At 42.2% G+C, this 17,773-nt stretch overlaps 1 protein-coding gene across 1 annotated transcript in view; it reads left to right on the top strand.

Annotated features, from left to right (window-relative positions):
* The first annotated feature begins 13,280 nt into the window (after window positions 1–13,280).
* trim44 (tripartite motif containing 44) overlaps window positions 13,281–17,773 on the top strand; it is a 49,183-nt gene continuing 44,690 nt past the window's right edge. Inside the window, exons 1-3 of the mRNA XM_061036576.1 lie at window positions 13,281–13,608; window positions 14,467–15,134; window positions 16,899–16,976. Of these exons, the coding sequence (XP_060892559.1) occupies window positions 14,505–15,134; window positions 16,899–16,976 (708 nt within the window). The 5' untranslated portion in view covers window positions 13,281–13,608; window positions 14,467–14,504. The remainder of the gene's footprint in view (window positions 13,609–14,466; window positions 15,135–16,898; window positions 16,977–17,773) is intronic.

Genomic DNA, 17,773 nt, shown 5'->3' with positions numbered 1-17,773 from the left:
CAAACAGAATGGCTGGGATTGTGAGAAATAAAGGACAAATAAAGAGATGATATAAAAAATAAAGGATACTCTATTTTTCTTGTCTGTAGTAACATTATTTAATTTAATTTGATCATTTATGCTTTGAAGATTTTGACTCTCTCTCAAAGACATTCCTTCCCCTTTTCACACCTGTAACCTGACTCATCTCAAATAACATGTTTGAGACATCCAGGCCTCCCACGCCAGCAGCCACAGCAATTATACTCTGACACGACTGCAGGGCGAGGCTCCGTGTCTCGCGTTAAACGAGACACCCTTACATTACCTTAACCAAAGGGGAAACACTACTGGGTGTAGTGGTTCACTTCCCTCCACACTCTGTTCCATTTTTTGTGTGTGTTTTTTCAAGTTCCACTTTACATAACACACATCCTTTTGCTACAGACTTTTGCTGTGTGTGGGAGGTTTCAAAATCCACTAAGTACAGAAAAAAAAAAACACTTGACCGACAAGGTTAGGGTTACAGGAAATTCAGAGGGTCATATCATTTTGTGAATCAGCTAGGTTGACTGCAATGAAACAAAAAAGGCTTTGACACAGTGCGCTAGCTGCAGTCCTTCTCTTGGTTTTTAAGACTTTCTCTCGCCCTTCCCTTAATTCCCCACCACTCTCTTTCATTCTATGTCTTCACATCTATTGGGCCTGAGCAAATATTGCCATTGTGAGATCCTGCGAGCATTGATTGATTACGGGTGGGGTCTAATCACCTGGGCTAGTTACAAAGACATCTTCCACAAAAATCAATGCCACTGAAAGAGAAACTAAACCTTTTTAAGGTTCCACAAACGTTTCTAATAAAGCACTGTCGACCGCGAGGGGAATATCTACTATTTTCTCTCATTTTGTGGTACTGCTGCTTCCATTTTTGAAAGCATTGTAATTTATTCTACATCATTTATCCTTTAAAATAGAAAAGGAGCAGGGGGTTTATTGGACATTTAAGGGCTGGGAATTTATCACTGATATGACCTATTGTATATAACTCAGTTTTAATAGCAAAATTGATGGTCTCCCATCAGGAAATGGAAAGGTAAAGAGATTGGTTGTAAGGCTGAAAGCAGACATCTTTAGCAAGGGCAAGGAGAGTGCAGCAAAGTGATTTATTCCTCTGTATGTTGACTTTCATGTTCCCAAGGCTGCGCCTGACATGTGTGGAGGTAGCACAGAGAAATGGTCACGTCAAATTCATGGCTTCATTCCCTAACCAAAAGAAACGTATTAGTTGATCACTGTGGATGAACTAAAAGATATTTTGTTTTGATCAACATTCATCATGTTGGTCTATTTTACATTCTTGCAGTTTGATATCTTTTGAAGACAGGCTCTTTGACAGATTAACAAGCTAGTTGACAATGTCAGCTACTGATCTGAAGAATCGGTTGTTTGCTAAACCTCTCCCTCCCAAACAGCAATTATCCAGACACAGCTTAGCAATCTTAACTAGGCATGGCAGGCCTGTCTAAGCTTTGTATTTCTCACGTTAAAGTGTTGTAAATGAGGCCAAAGCAAGAGGGACACTCAAAGTTTTAAGATTTCTAATGGCAGAACGTCTTTCTTTTAAACACTAGAGCAAAAGTGTAAATGTATGGATTGAACAGAGTGTGTATCTGCTTTAATCTCGTGCATACATACAGAACATACTCTTGTATCTGAACATGACTTCAATGGCCAAGAAGCACATCAGTCTAGCTCAGCTGATTCAAATCTGACAGTGATTGTCATTTCTGTCAGTAAAAATTGAAGGTTGCTGAGATATGAGATGCAGGATTTTCATCTACCTGACATAAGGGCCCATTGTTTCAAAAATAAGCATGAAGTCTGAGCAGTAAATATACATCATTAGCATTGTGAACGGCATATTTTCCTTGTGAAAATGGAAAGCTAGCAATAGTGATGGGCCTTTTTATTTGTTTTTGTTTTCTTTGATGATATTTGATTGGCAGGAATATGAAACGATGGAAACAACAGTTTGACGCTCGACAATCCACATGCTCATACATACATGGCAGGAAGGACAAACACCTGGTAAACTGATTCAAACCAACCTTTGCTCTCCCCGACAGACAAACAAATGGAGGGTCATGTTGTGACTCTGCTAGGACATCGTCAGGCAGATGGGCGACTTTGAGTGTGCAAGCTTAAAGAATGTGAGCTCGCTGTGCAGGAACGACAGAGCCAGGCCAGGCCGCGACCCTGGCCATGTTCTGCTATTATAACCCTCAGCCTTTTCAACCCCCCCCCCCACCCCCCCCCCCCCCCCCCCCACCCCTCGCTCTGCCAATCCCAGAATCCCCTGCCCTTTTGTCTGAAGTTGCCGCTGGACCGTATTACATGATCCCATCTGGTAAAGACAAAACGTATGCTGGCATGTCGTCTTCAAGCTTGTATTCCACGCTTATTCTGTAATTCAAAGGGATATCACCAACACCAAAGACAGTTGACCAGCATGACTAATGCATCAGCCTTGCTGGCTGTCAACATGTCGCCCTTCATAGGTACCCTCTCTCCTTGTTCCACGCTTCTCATCCCTCCCAGGTGTTCCCATAACTCACCGGGCCTCAAATCCCATGCGGGCATTCCTGAACTTCAGAGACACATCGGCAGATGAGAGCCTGGATTTATGGCTAGCAGATAGACTCGGGGTGGGGGGTGATCGGGTGTTCTTCAAAGCAGAGGAAGAGTCTGTTGTTGTTCTTTCCTTTGCTCACTGGTGCACACACATATACACAACTCTCTCTTCCCCTCTGTGCCTCTTACAGCTGGAGTGCTCACTCTCAGGTTTAAACACAGGCACACACACACACACACACACACACACACACACACAGTTATTGCAGCTTTCAATTCATCTTTTACAACATATATAAGACCAGATACAGGCGGCAGTTTGCATCTTTTAACTTTCCCTCGCCTTCCTCCCCAACACTGACAGAAAAACAGAGCTATCACAGACATGATTTAACCCCTCGTTTTTCATAATATCAAAGGTGACCCTTCAAAGATTGCCTCCGGGCTCCTTTATTGCACCTGCATAAAATATTCCTCTTGTTCTTAAATGCCACCTCCCTCTGAGCTATTAGAGTCCGTTTGTGTGACTTTGCATACAACATCATAGGTCACAGACAAATGTGCATGTGTGATGACGTGTGCATCTATCCATATTTGCATATGTGAGAGAAAGTGTTTGTTCTTGCTGCCTCTGTTCCAAACCAGCCAGTGTTAGATTGCAGGGGGGGGGGCAGTATTGTGGTGTTAGGTTGATGGATTTGTGGAGTGGTGCCGTTGCTCCGAGCCGGATGTGTAATGAACCCTGCTTTGCCTCTGTAACATTTGGTCTGATTGATTAGGAGCACAGCTGATTTAACATGCAGGATTGCTGCCTCTTAACAATGCAACAACTACACAGAGCAGATTACACATATAGCACGAGTGGAGACACCCTGCTTTTGTCCACAGTCTGCTCATTAAGGCTGTGCAGTTATCAAGCTTTTATTACAGCCACATGTGAATACTGACGCAACATGCATTTACAATTTACAAGTGTTTTGTAACCCACTTTTATAGAAAACCCAACATGAAACTGTGATTCTTTTGCAGCTTTTAACGCCCATGTTGTCCCTTTTTTTATTCCCTTTTCTCACCACTCCACCCTTCCCATTCTCATTTTAACACTCACTCAGATTTTCCTTTTCAAGTTTCCAAACTCTACTCATTGTGAAGGTGGAAAGCTGATGTAATTTGTGGCTGTTAGTCCCAGTTACCAGGGCGATCTAAGCGGCTCCGGTCCTCCCTGCTGCTTAATCAGACCACTGTTTGTTCGCTCTCCATTTTCTCATGGTCCGTTCTGCCAACCTAAACCAGCCAAACACTAATGAAAAAGCTAAATCTGCATCAAACTCTTTTTTTTTTTTTTTTCAGAGAAACTTTGATATTTAACTTTCAACACTTCTACAGACACACACTATCCATTCAAACATATCCTGTTCCCAATTTTGTTTCTGTGAAGGCCCCCATATTGTTTTCCATCTCTACCCCTCGCAGGGAGCCTCTCTAACCTGCCTCATTTCAGTCATTGCAGGAGAGCTGCAAAAGCCGGATGCCTGGTGTGTGTGTGTGTGTGTGTGTGTGTGTGTGTGTGTGTGTGTGTGTGTGTCTGTGTGTGTGTGTGTGTGTGTGTGTGTGTGTGTGTGTGTGTGTGCGCGTGTGTGTGTGTGTGCTCGTAGTGGGTGTTGTACTGGCCCTGAAGTGACACAGTGAGGGTATAAATAGAGCAGGCCCACAGATCACTGTGCCAGACAGAATGTGGCATCTGCTGTGCTGGGAGTGCAAAGTGTTTGAGAGCCTCTAAACTCCTCACCCCCCCCACCCCCCCCCCCCCCCCCCCCCCCCCCCCACCCCCCCAGTCACTCATCTTTCTTCCACCTCTTCACTCCTTATTGCCATCCTTCCTCTCTCTTTTTGTCTCTCTTTACCTTTGTCATACTTCTCTTTCCTCCTCCTGCTATTCCCCTTCCTCTCCGTCTCTGTCTCTTTGCTTCTCCATCTTCTTCATCTCCCTCCCCACTGTCTCGCCTTCCACACACACTGCCACACATCTGCTGCCATGTGCTGAGTGTTGTGGAGCAGTCCCATTTTCAATTTAGGTTATAAGATCCGATTTCTAAACATACAGCAGGAACCCGAGAGGGAGGAGGGAATGTGAGAGATAAAAAAACAAAGGAAGCAAAAAACAAGGGTATTTGGCCCTGCAGTGGTTAACTTCAAAGCCCTGATTTCATATTTACCATGGTTTGCAAATGCCGCCACTGCCATGCTACACATGTAAAAACAATTTAATCCTGTGGGATTAGGTGATGTACTCGCGAGGCAATCTCGAGTGGGACGGGCAGCGCTGTAAGTCCAGGAGATAAAAGCAGAGTCATTGTGATTCTCTGCAGGTTATTTCCGAACGGGAGCCGATTATCAATCCTCGTGATTTAGCGATTCATTTCTTCTTTCTCAGTAAAGCCATTACTAAGTGACAGTGACCCCTCTGCCCCCCTCTATCTAACATGAAGCAACATAATTTAGAAAAGTATCGAAAGAAATGATCAAAAAAATGCAACTCATTGGTACTTTACACCATGTCTTTCCATGCACACGCCACACATAAGTTCAATTATGAGCGGTTTCTTTCTAGCCTCATTGTATTTTCTCTTTTCATTTACCAGTTTTTTTTATTTTTTATTTCCCAGAAGCACTTTACTTTAATCTCATAATCTGCTTTTGCTGTGACTAGAAATGTGTTCCCTGGAAGACGGGGGAAAAATAGATGGCATAAGCACACATGTACACACACACAATCACACAACAATCACACACACATTCACGCACACACAATCACAATGTCAGCCAAATTAATAAGCAGCTTAACTGTCATTAGATTTCCATTTCCAGAATGATTCATCTATTCTTTCTGCTTCCCTGAGCTCTTTCTTGTCATTCTCTCTCCTTCCCCTCAGCTCTCTGCACGCTCTGTGACAGGTAGTGTCCCACGTTTGTTTGCTGACTCGGCGCTATGTCCGCCCTCTGGCAGTCCATTAATTGTTTTAAGAGAAGATGTTGGACGGTGACAGGAGGAAGACTCAAATAGAGAGAGAGAGAGAGAGAGAGAGGAAGATGGGGAAGTGTCCAACCGTCAGTCAGGGAACAGCGGCAGGTCATCCTTTCATCCTTTTGTTTGCTTGCAGGCAGTGTTCTCGCCTGGGAAGACGAAATTCAATCTCCATCCTTTCACTCACTGTTTCTTTCTCTCCCCTTCATATTCCCCCGCCCTTTTACCAAAATCTATTCTCTGTTTCTACCTTCCCTCTATCCTCCCCTTCCCCTTTTCTCACCCGTCTTCTTTGTCTCTCTTCCTCATTGCTCCGTCAGTCACATCAGCAACTCTCGCACAAACACCTCGGGCGCAGTAGTTTGAGTGAACATTGTTTGAATCTTCTGCCTTTAAAGCAGTAATTACCTCAGCAATCGTCTCACTCCTTTATCTTCAGCCATTCCCTTAATTTCCACCCTGTAAGGGAGAGGAATATTTTTTGCTGCCATCTTTTGCCTGACAGGCTCGGCTTTAGCTTCAGATCAATGCTAGACTCTGATCAGATGGAGGACACAATGCTCCAAAATGAATAATAAGAGGTTTCTTATGTGCTTTAAAGACCTGTTATCAGGTTTCTGTGGGAAATGTATTCCCTATTTCTTTTCCAAAACAAGAATTGTGTGGAAACCGTTAAATCGTCATCTGTGCACTCAAACTTGTGAAAGCCTGATTTGGTTTGGCATTCAAATTCAGCACCACTTGCCAATTTGGAACTTTTCAAAGGTGTCTCTTTTTTTCCCTCTGAGGTCTGCGTATCATACTGAATACACTCACCTTAGAGCTGTCCTTCTGTCAGCCTTTCTGTAAGCTGAGACACGGGCCATCATGCGCGAGCCCCCAAGGATGCCAGCGTGGGATTTTGGAGGGTTGGAAGGCTTTGGGCACAAAGAATTTTCCAGGGCCACATCAGAGCCAGGATGCCATACGTCAGGGGGCACAGAGGAGCATTGTGACCCGGCGCCCACGTTTAGAGGCCTGCTGAGAGGGACCACAGAGGAAAACACTGATATCATTGTTATATAGTGCCAATAGTGTGCTATTCTATGATGTCATGGCAGAAAGTCCAGCTGTGGCCAAGCACGCATGACTGCTAAAAGAGGCATTTTATCACTGCATCGTGTGAGCGCTTACTTTATTCTGGTGCTTCTGCATGCAAGCCATGATCGTTGTTAGGTGCACTTTGTAGCCATTTTCTTTTTTAAACAACCTCTCAGCTGCAACGTTTTGGAAGCTGGTGACCTAAACGTGTGGGTGGTGTGTGCATCTCTACAGAGAGTGACTCAGCGACGAGCACACACTTGTTCGCAATTGACGAAGCACAGATGTAGAAAGAAAAGGAGCATGTCCTGAGTAAAGCAGAGACATAACAACCTCAGACAAAACCTCACTGTGTTTGACTCATTTCTTTTCATCCACTGAGAGAGGAGACAGTATAAATCTTTTCATCCCAGCAGATCTTAATAAGCAGACTAGGGCCGGGCTACATGATGAAACAGAAGATCTGTGTTAACTCAAGAGAAGCCCAGACTTCGATGACTATTTATAAGAAAACATTTCCATGTGACATGTTCAGCTAATTCGATTACCAAAGCCGAGAAGATTAAGCATGACGGCGCAAACAGTTTTTATTTGACACAGGCATAAAGCTCTTCTGCTGGTTTCTCTTTCTTGAAAGCAGAGTACCCAGTGTGGAAAGAATTTTCTGTTTTCGCCTCTGCCATATGATATTTAGTTTGGTATTTCAGTTTCTTGCCATGCACACCACATCTTTGGTGATCCAGCCAACGCACAATGTTTTGCATGGTCTGCCTGTTTGCACTTTAAGCACCTGCACTATTTCCATGACCGTCTTTGGAGCCCATATAGTACATCATTACCCACACAACAGCCGTGACAACTGGTCCAGATGTATGAAATAACCTCTAACAGAGACATTGTCTGACTGTGGCAGCTTTATTTGTGCTGCAGAGAGAGTGTTCCCATTCAGACTGCCGTGCAGTATATTCACACTTAAAACTCCTTGACAAGCATACTTTTCTACTACATGCTCTGTTCTTACAGTCCATTACCAAAATCTCTCTTTTGGGCAGCAATCCAACAGTAAGTTCAAGGATGGCCACTTCCTAAGATAAAAGCTACAGTCTTTACACAAATAACCTTCCCAAGCTTGCAGATTGAGTTTACTCTCCTATCTTCAGCCAACAGGCCTCTCCTACTGAGGGCTGGAAAATTGAACACTGGTCCAATCCCATCATCTGTTCTCTGAGAAAATCAGCTCCACAATTTATGAAGTTGCTGGGTTCAAAAATGTATTTCCATTTGAAGACTGTGAAATAATGATAGTATTGCATTTTATTCAACATAAAAAAGTGGATATTTGACTGTATTTTGTCTGGAACTGAGTGGTGTGATATGATGATTTATCATTCATTGGCAGGCTCGCTTTTGAACACGGTATATAGGATTTCAATTGTAGACAACTGACACTTTACACTGCTATGTTCAAAACAAATTTGACTAAGTCATCCGTCTATACAGCCTGTAATTCTCTCCCAAGTGTAGCCAATGAATGAAAAGACTACTGATGTAAGATACATTTAAATTTTCTGCAGGAATACAAGCCCCAGCTTAATTGCTTCCCCACACTGAAAATGTGCAGAGAGAATTCAAAGTTATCATATTCGCTGTGCTGGATGTTTGATCCTGAACAACGTCATAAGCTCTGTCCCCTGACTCCCTATTTCTGCATCTGTGAGCAAAAGTGGACCGTAAAAACCCCCGCAGGAAACTGCCTGTTGCACATCACTGCCCAACGCCTGCTGGTGTAAGACAGTTACCGTGGTTACAGAGCGTGTGTAAGAGGTAGATAAGAGCAGGGGGGGGGGGGGGGGATTTGGATGGGAGAGGGGAAGGCAAAGGTTGGGCGCTGTTAAGGATTATGTGCAGTGATGTTTCATCTAATTTTATGTGTTCAGTCTCAATTCATGTCTGTTCGTCTAATATCATAACTTACTTAGAATGTTAACCTTAGCTTTGATTTTCACTTCGTCAAGGCCGAAAAACTAGTGAATGACACAAGAGAAACAATTGTCAAGAGGTATAATGTAAAAAAGGGAAGTAGAAAAGAAAAATCAAAGTGAATGTGAAGGTATTTGTGTATCGTCTAAATAATTTGTGTTGCATTTTTATATGGTCAAAAAGAATGTAATTTCACTGCTAATATACACAAATTCAAAGAGTCGTCATTTCATATTTTGAATAAGAAAACCCACTGACTTTTCATTCCTCGTTCTGTCCAATTGTTTCCAGTATGAAAACAGACATGAGGCACTACTCTCGAGGGATTATTGATTAAATGACTTATTGATGGAAGGCTCCAGCCCTGAAGCTGGATATCGATTCTACCTTTCTAGGGAATAAAAGAGAGGGCCATAAAGAGATATGGTAACCTATCAAAGCCTTACAGAGGTTAAGAGACATATCTGAATATTGAGCTGTGACAGGCTACATTTGGTAATACATAAACTCACCACATATTCAAATGAGAGATTTTTTTTTTACAATATGACCAACCAAACAATGAACCTCTAATTCCACCATACATCCCTTTTGAGAGGCAAAGAAAGTCAAAATCCCCTCCATAAAAAAAAAACCTGAATTGTGAATAAAATATTATAGAAGTGTGAAACCACACACACCTCTGCTAAACACACACTGTGTCAAAGCCGAACTCAAATACAAGGGGGCCAACGTTGTGGGAAGTGTTATTGTTTTTCGCCTCGAACCTCTCTAACAAAGTTGTATATTTAAGTTGTCAAGAGGGAACACTCGGAATGTGTTTTCCTCCTACTCTGTGAGAGACAAACAGCAAGTGGGAGACAGAGAGAGAAGTCTACATGTGCTTTTTGTAGTGGGGAGATGAGTTGCTTCTTCACATGTAAATGTCCCGGCTCAGTCTGGACATGTTGTGATTGTGAGTATAATGTTCAAAACAATGTGTGAACAAGGCTGCTTTTTTTAATATCTAAAAATGGAAGGTCTTAAATTTTTGAACTCATCTAAGTCCTCATACAAATTGTTAATTGTTATGTGTACTGTATGTAAGCGTGCTGCCCCGGGCTAAAGGTTTTACTAGCTGCCTAAACTTTGGTTGACATTCTGCTAGCTGACTTGTTGTAACAGGCTTTTGATATTAATTTAATAATTTAAGTATTACATGTAAATAAATGGTATGAGTTCCAAAATGAGAAAGAATGTTATCATTGTTAACATTGAAGGAAAAATACAGCAGAAATCAAGTATATCCTGTAAATGTCTCTCTGAGTCATGACTGTCTACAATGAGTGAGAAGTGTGAGTCACGCCAGCTGTACTGTTGTCAGAGCTGTGTTTACATCATGTTTTAGTCAAGGACTAGAGACAATAAGAATATCATAGCCTACTCACTGCTTATTTGGATGTCACATGTGTTTTTAAACCACGGTCATCCCGTGTCAATTTAAGTGCAATAAGAAGCTATGAGTTAACCAAAGTGTGCTAACATTAGCATGCTAACACAACAATGCAGGCCACAGGCAATTGCAGCTCGAGCAAAGGACAATTTTGTCCGCCACTTGCACTTAAAGATTCTTAATTATGGTAATTATTATATATATTATTCTAATTGATAACTGAGTGAGTGGAGAGGGGTTGGAGGTGTGCCGCTGGAGGAGAGCGAAGGCTTTAGAGTAGCGGAGATGTCTCTAAACAGCAGTTTGTTTTGGTATCATGATGGTGCTCAAGGGCGACATCTACTGGATCTAAAAGTCGCACAACTTCTGCCTTTAAGGCCAGAAACACAAAGACGAATAAAAAGCCTATATCATTTTTAATTTTACAAGCACACACACAAAGGGAGCTGTATACGGAAAAACAGAAATGATTTTGTCAGAATGACTTGCCAAGATACTAAAAAAGAAATCAACTTTGTATGACGTTGCCTCTCTCTCCTGCTGGTTTCTGAAGGCCAGTTCAGTTGAGTTATAGTATAATATATGCATTACTAACTTTTGGAAATGAATACAACTGGAAATTCTGTAAAGATTGATGGCAAAATACTGTTTAATCATAATAACATTGACAAGAAAACGTACCATAGCTTTCCTCCTGTGTAGATTGCACTAGATTTGCTCACTCAATGTTCTTCAGTGCACATCTGTATTCTTGGAGAGTCTTGCCAAATTCTGATTTTACAATGTTTCTGATGACATTTTCAGGAAATGCAAGCTACCTCTGACCTTCATGTTTGCTCTTTTCTTCCTCTCCTTCACCTGTAGCTCACTGCTCAGTGCCTCAAATCAGACCTGACGGCTGTCCATCCCTTTCTATTCCCTGCAAACACACACATGCAAACATTACAAAGCTTCCTGAGTGTCTTATCTCAGAAAGCAGGAATACTAATGTTACTGCTATGTGCTGCACCGGAGTTAAACACAAAACATTTTTCTTCACTTCTGTTCAAGATCTGGTTTGAAAGGGCCAGAGGTTTTATACAGGATAATTTACTTATCTTGCCTCGTAAGACAGGCTTCAGAAGTCCACAAACAACCTTTAAGGAAAAAGCATATTGATTCTGTTTTATGTTATGCCAGGTTGAAAGAGTTGTGGAAAAGTCAAAAGAATGGCTGTTAAACTGAAGGGCATTTCATCTTAAGACCAGCAGCTGACCTCATGGCAATAAAACAATGTTAAAACGGAGGCATTAGGTAAGTGTTCTCTGTCTACTCGGCTTCCCTGCCAAAGCTTCTCTCCTCACTCTTGGCCAGCATTTTCTGAGAGCTTCATGTTGTTTGTGTTGCCAACTTCCGTGCCTCGGCTTTTTTCTGAGCTGTAGATAACACCATTTTGGTAAACAAATTAAGCTCTCTTATTGGGTGTCACATTGTTTTCACTTACTTGAAGACAAAGAACAAATCATAGTTCCCATCATTAACCACATATTGTATTTATATCGAGCGCTTATTCTAATGAACTGAAAGTCAATGAGCCTTTTAATTGTTTTCAGTGTGCGAGATGATGCTGTCTCACACTCCTCAGCGGAGTTTAATGCAGTGAAAGATTTTTTAAAACAAGTCAGGTGACCGTTCAACATCACACATACTATGTTGCATGGATCACATTATTAATGCTTGGATGTTATATTGCAGTGATGTGGGTGGCTAAACAATGTGATTTCTGAAATCAAACAACAACTCACTGTGTTACAGTAAAATACCCGCTGGAAACATTTCAGTTTTACATAAGCATAGATTTAGCGAGTCTCATCCCTAAGGCACATTTGATTTCTCCAGTGAAATATGTTTTTATAAAGTCCTCCTTCCTGTTCTATAATACATATTTGTGGTGGCAGTCTTTCTATAAGACCAATCCTCCTCAAAACAGCTCAAAAACCTTGGCAGAAATAGTGTCATCAACCATTTCAAGTGGATGCTGGAAGCTTTCTTGGAGCTTAGTTCATGACTATTTATGTTGTGCCATTCAAATCAGGAAAAAAAAAAAACCAGTAAACAATTATTTGCCAAATACTGCTTGTGTGAAGCCCAGCTCAATAGCCTCTTTAGATCTCTCTACAGAGAACAGCTTGTTTTTCCTCATCTCTCTGTCTCTCTCCAGACCTCTAATCCTGCTTCATTGTCTCTCAGTGCTAGTTTATCGAGAGGAAGGACGTGAACAGAAGGGGAAAGCAGCCACCATAATTAGAAACTCCCCATTAACAACATTGTTAAAATTCAAAGATAAAAAAAAAGTATTCTTACCTAATCTAAAAATGTGTTTACTTCTTCAACCGCACTGTTATCTAAATACAATGTGCAATATATTAAAATGGATAAACATGTGTTTTTCATTGAGCCTATACTGTGCAAAATCTCTACTGTTAACCAGTGCACTTTTGCACATGTTTCATCTTTTAATTTAGTTTAACATATTGCTTATTCCTATTGAAATTGTATTCCTATTTATCTTTTATATTAATATTCTTTTACTGCTTTAAGAGCAACAGAATGACCGAATGTCCCCTGGGGATAAAGTATTTCTGATTCCGATTACCAGGCTGCTTTTTAGGTATAGGTGAAAAATATTCATCAACTTCACAGTTTATTTCTAATGTGTTTGTTAAAACACAACTAGTCGTCTCATTATTGTTATTTGTTTTGTTTTTTTTATTGGCAGGCTATTAGTTTATCAGTTGTGGTATAATTATTAAAGTCAGTGTTGTAGTTAAAACTTTATTAACAATGACCCCTTTTTTCATTTAGCATTTTAAGTTCTGTATTTATTGTAAATTTAATTCATAAACATTTTAATAAATGTAAATAATATATAATAATAATACAACCATGGCTGAAACTTTACTTACTGTTATTATTATTAAGTTATTTGAAGTGCTTAGGATACAGTTTAACAGATATAGCATTACAAATACTGTTAATTATAACATGAGGTAGAAAAGCTGGGTAACACTTGATTGTGACATGATTACATAAGGCTACAGGATACGAGTCCTTCTTTCTCCCTGCCTCCGGTTTTGAGTTTTACTGAGTGTTGTTGTCAAACAGGTTTTCTCTCTCCAACCTCTGTGTGTCTCTGCAGTTCCTACTCACACTGGAGACTACGGGCAGGAAGTAGAGAAAAAAAGAAGACAGACGCAGATGAAAATAAGGAAGTAAACGCTGTCGGGTCGAAGCTGGAGGATCTCCCCCCCCCCCCCTGCCTGCTGAAAAATGAAAGCATTTCTATCGACAGCTTATTAATAGAATTCAAAACACGACTGCTGTGCTACGGAAGTTAGCCGTCAAGCTAATTCCTAAAGCTGCGACTCTTACTTTATCTCAAAACAAGCACTAGACAGGAGCAAATAGAGAGAGAGAGGAGAGGAGAGGAAGACACAGACGAGTAAGTACACTGTAGGGAGTTTCAAACTGGTAAATCCCACAAGATAATGAGGGACAGGAGGGGGCTGTGTGTGTTTTGTGTGGAGGAACTGTGTGAATGTGTGTGACAGACTGAGAAATAGCACAGAGGTGTTGGGGAAGAGGGGGAGTTTTCTGTGCATTACAGCACTTTTTCTACCCGGTTGTTTGTGTCAGCAGTGGAAACGAGTACACAAACAGAGCTCATGAGAGGAAGGCTCGATGAGATAGATAAGAAAGGAGTAAAATGTCTCTTTCTGTGTGTGTGTGTGTGTGTGTGTGTGTGTGTGTGTGTGTGTGTGTGTGTGTGTGTGTGCGCGCGCGCGCGTGCGTGCGTGCGTTTCTGTGCACAGCTTCATTCTCCCAGGTTCACTCCTGCAGAAGTGGAGGGTGGGAGGGGGAAAAAAAAGAGACAAGAAACAAACAAGACATGAAAAGGTCAGGGCCCGGTGACACACACGGGAGTGAGGTGAAAGAAGGGGGGCGTGGTGTGTTTGGTCATGCTGCGGGTACAGCAGTTCACACTCAGCACTTTCTGTTTGTGAGTCTGTAAACAAAGTGACTGTGTTTGCATACAAAGTCCGTCGAGTGACTACAGAGAGGCTCCTCCTGTTTATATTGCCCTTGAAAGTTTCTTTTATGCAGCTTGTTTGATAGTGTTGCTCTGAAGGTTGTTTCCTGTGGACTGTGGCTCCCTCCATACATCATCTGTTTTGGGGATATTATATCAGAGGGGATTAGTCCTGAGGATCTTGGACTTTCCCCTGTGCACATTTGAGAGCTGTTCACAGAAGGTCACAGCTATTAATAACTTGTTCTCTCCTCTGTTTTCTCCTACAAGACTCACTCCTCTTATCCCCTGAATTATTATCAGCCACTATGGACCACAAAGGGGAACCCCAGGAAGGCGCTATGGGACTGAAACAAGAGGAGCTGCCACAGATGGACGGGTCATGTGACGCATGCGAGCCTGACGAGGCCCAACCGGCCACACAAGTTTGCCACATCTGCAGCTTTGCCTTCTGCCCTGTCCATGCTGACAGACATTCCACAAGCACACATCACCTGTTAATGCCTTATAACCACGCGGGGACACAAGCTGCGGGACTTAGCAACAACAGAGTCAGAGGTGCAGCGGAGGAGGGTGCAGGTGGAGGTGGAGCAGTGGAAATGGCCGCAGAGCAGGCGATGGAGCTGCTCGGAGTCGCAATGGCTAATGCAGGAATGCATGGTGAGCACGCAGGGGAAAAAGAAGAGGAAGCCCAGAGTAGTCCGGAGATGGAGCTGGGTGATGAAGCTGTGGGTGCAGAAGCAGGGCAGGAAGCCGCAGGAGAGGCTGGGAAGAGGGACACTGTGACAGTAGAGAGGCTGCGCTGCAAGGAGCACGGACAGGAGGGCTCCCTCTACTGCAAACCAGATGAGAAGATTATCTGCGTTGTGTGTGCGGTGCAGGGCGATCATCGGGAGCATGAGATCATCACTCTGCATGAGGCGTACGTGTGGCAGAAGGTGAGTAGGACTGTTTGAGTTGTACAACATGTGCAAGCCTGTAAAGTAGTGTAAGGGCGCACTCACACTTGGCCCAGTTGCCCCATACGGTGCTGAAGCATGATTGTCGCCCCCTCATCATATCAATACTTGCAGTTTGCATAATCAGGTTGAAATTCATAGAAACATTTTCAAGTGCTTCAAGATCTGATCATCACTAAAGTGTTTGTCATGCAAAAGAGACGATAAAGACAAACACAATGGTCAGTTATCATTATGACATTTAAGGTGGCTTGATTGACTTCAACTCATGCACTGTACTTATGCTTGTGCATTAGCATCTGTACCATTCCGAGGCACCATCTCTTCCAACTGTACAAGAACCCGTAAGGTACGGCACGGTGCGGAGCTCTCAAATTAGTTAAATGAACTAGACTTCGGGGGCTTGGGCACGGTGCAGATTGCCTAATGTGAGTGTGCCCTTAGACATTATGTATTTAAAGCGTTGCCTATCCAGTTTGCATTTCTAATTCTGTTTTAAATTGTATGCCAATAACTGAAGGCCCTCTGGTCTGTAAGTCAACTCACCAGGGCTCAGTGAGAGCTCTGTGTGATATTTTAAACCTAACAATATCTCCTGATCTCCTGGCATCGTTATTCAAATTTATTCAATTGCACAGCTTGATAAATTACTTGTGTTACGAAAGGTGAAATTAAAATTAAACATTATGATCATTTCCATTTGGCTTGTTGCCAAGTATGGCTTTAGTCTTCCTACATTTCCCAGATGGCTTTTTGCTCTCAGTGGATTGAATTTGTCCAGGGACTCACCAGTCATTCATTGCAGGAATGCAGATGGTCCAGTAAGCTGAAGAATTTCTCCACTGTCATCGTCAGTGTCGGTTCAGTTCTGCACAGCACAGCACAGTGTTTTGGGATGATTATAGCATCATTTAGAGTCTGATGTAATCAGCACACTGAACACATTCGGACCGTGTTATTGCGCAGAGGACCAATTAACAGCGGTGTGATAGCATCAGAAAACAGGACTTAGTTCGGGATTAATATTTTGAACAGGGTTTTGTTTGTGAACGCTAAAATAAACCGGAACAGAAAATCTCAGGAAGAGCTTCATTTGAAAACCCTTTCACTCATCAGTGCATTTGGCTTTAGTAGTAATGACCCTCATTGTCTGCCGGCTCCAAATTACAATCCATCCTCTGCCCTGTGGCTCTGCATCTAAAAAAACTAAAGTAGAGCGGCACGCTTCACTGGCTAACTCTTACATCACAACCACATGTGGATTGATGGGAGACAAAGGGGTCACACACACACACACACACACACAAACATACACATTGCACAGCCTAAAGCCCTATTATTTACATAAAACTTAGACTGGCTTGGGCTTCTTCTATCATGCAGCCAGGGCTGTTGTATTCATGTAAATGAACCCTCGTCTGTATGAGCAGAGAGATGATTTCTTGTTGCTTTTACATTGCATTGAGCATCTCAAACTTCATACAAAAACTGTAAGATGTGGTGACTGGTGAGCTGTCAAGGATGTGACATGCTCTTTCTTGTGTGTAAACATTGCCTAAATATGACCGTGTTTCTGTACTTGTTTCTGTAAGTACGAACAGTCTTTGTGTTTAGTAAAGTATTAGTTAATTGGGTGCTAATAAAAACAGATGAGCAGGAGAGGGGATCTATTGTGTATGTGTTGTGTCTAGGCAGTTTCAAACTCTGTCGTCTTCACTGTCTGTTTGTCTGCTTATCCTGTAGAGCAGGCCGGGTTATGACCTGCTGGGCTGCACACAACAGATGGCTGAGAATGTCAAGACTAAGTGGACAAACCCTGAGGTGAGTGCAAACCCACGACATACACCCCTACTCAGTGCATACAGATCACCGAGTCCAATCCTACAGCTTAACAGAAAGGGACATTCTTTTAGAAAACGCTCCCCATAAGATTTGCACTCAACTGTTCTAAATTAGTAATGAGCCCCAACCAACTCTTATCATATGGAATGAGATTTGTTCTGCAGCAGTGAAGGGCAGATTTGACCTCCTTGTAAGGAATGACAGCACACCGTGTGCATATTGGATTGCTGTTCATTATGTGATGCCATGTGGCTTGATTTAATTTGCTGATTGTTCGCCTACAGAGATACCTCACAGTGCTGTGTAAAGATGTTGACATTCACTTTCAGCTTTTCAGACAAAGTAAAACAAAGCAAGAAAAAATACTTAAATTATTTACCTATGAATTCAAATGATGTTCCAACTTAAAGCGTACCCGACCCAACAAGGCATTGATTAACTTTTAAAAGTTTAAAGTCTTACCGCCTGTCAGATATCTTAGTCACTGACAATAATATCTTGTATGGTCAGGTATCTTATGGGGGTCTCCTGAAAATAATGCGGAGGTAGCGGTCAAAGCAACAGATTCCGCTATACGACGCTTTAATGAAATTTTTCCAACGGAATGACAACATCAACAAATGAGCGGAGAACAACATACTGGCGAATCGTGCAGCAGTAACAGTATATAAACGTCACTCCCCCTCCCAGGGGTTGACATTAAACTAAATTTGGGCCACTGGTTTTCAAAGATAACTGGCCATTGTAACCGCTGGCCCATGAATGTTACTTTTGAT

Source organism: Labrus mixtus, chromosome 4 (genome assembly GCF_963584025.1).
Source record: "Labrus mixtus chromosome 4, fLabMix1.1, whole genome shotgun sequence".
NCBI lineage: Eukaryota > Metazoa > Chordata > Actinopteri > Labriformes > Labridae > Labrus > Labrus mixtus.
Note: the sequence above shows the minus strand (reverse complement) of the source record. Positions and strands in the feature narration are given on the sequence as shown.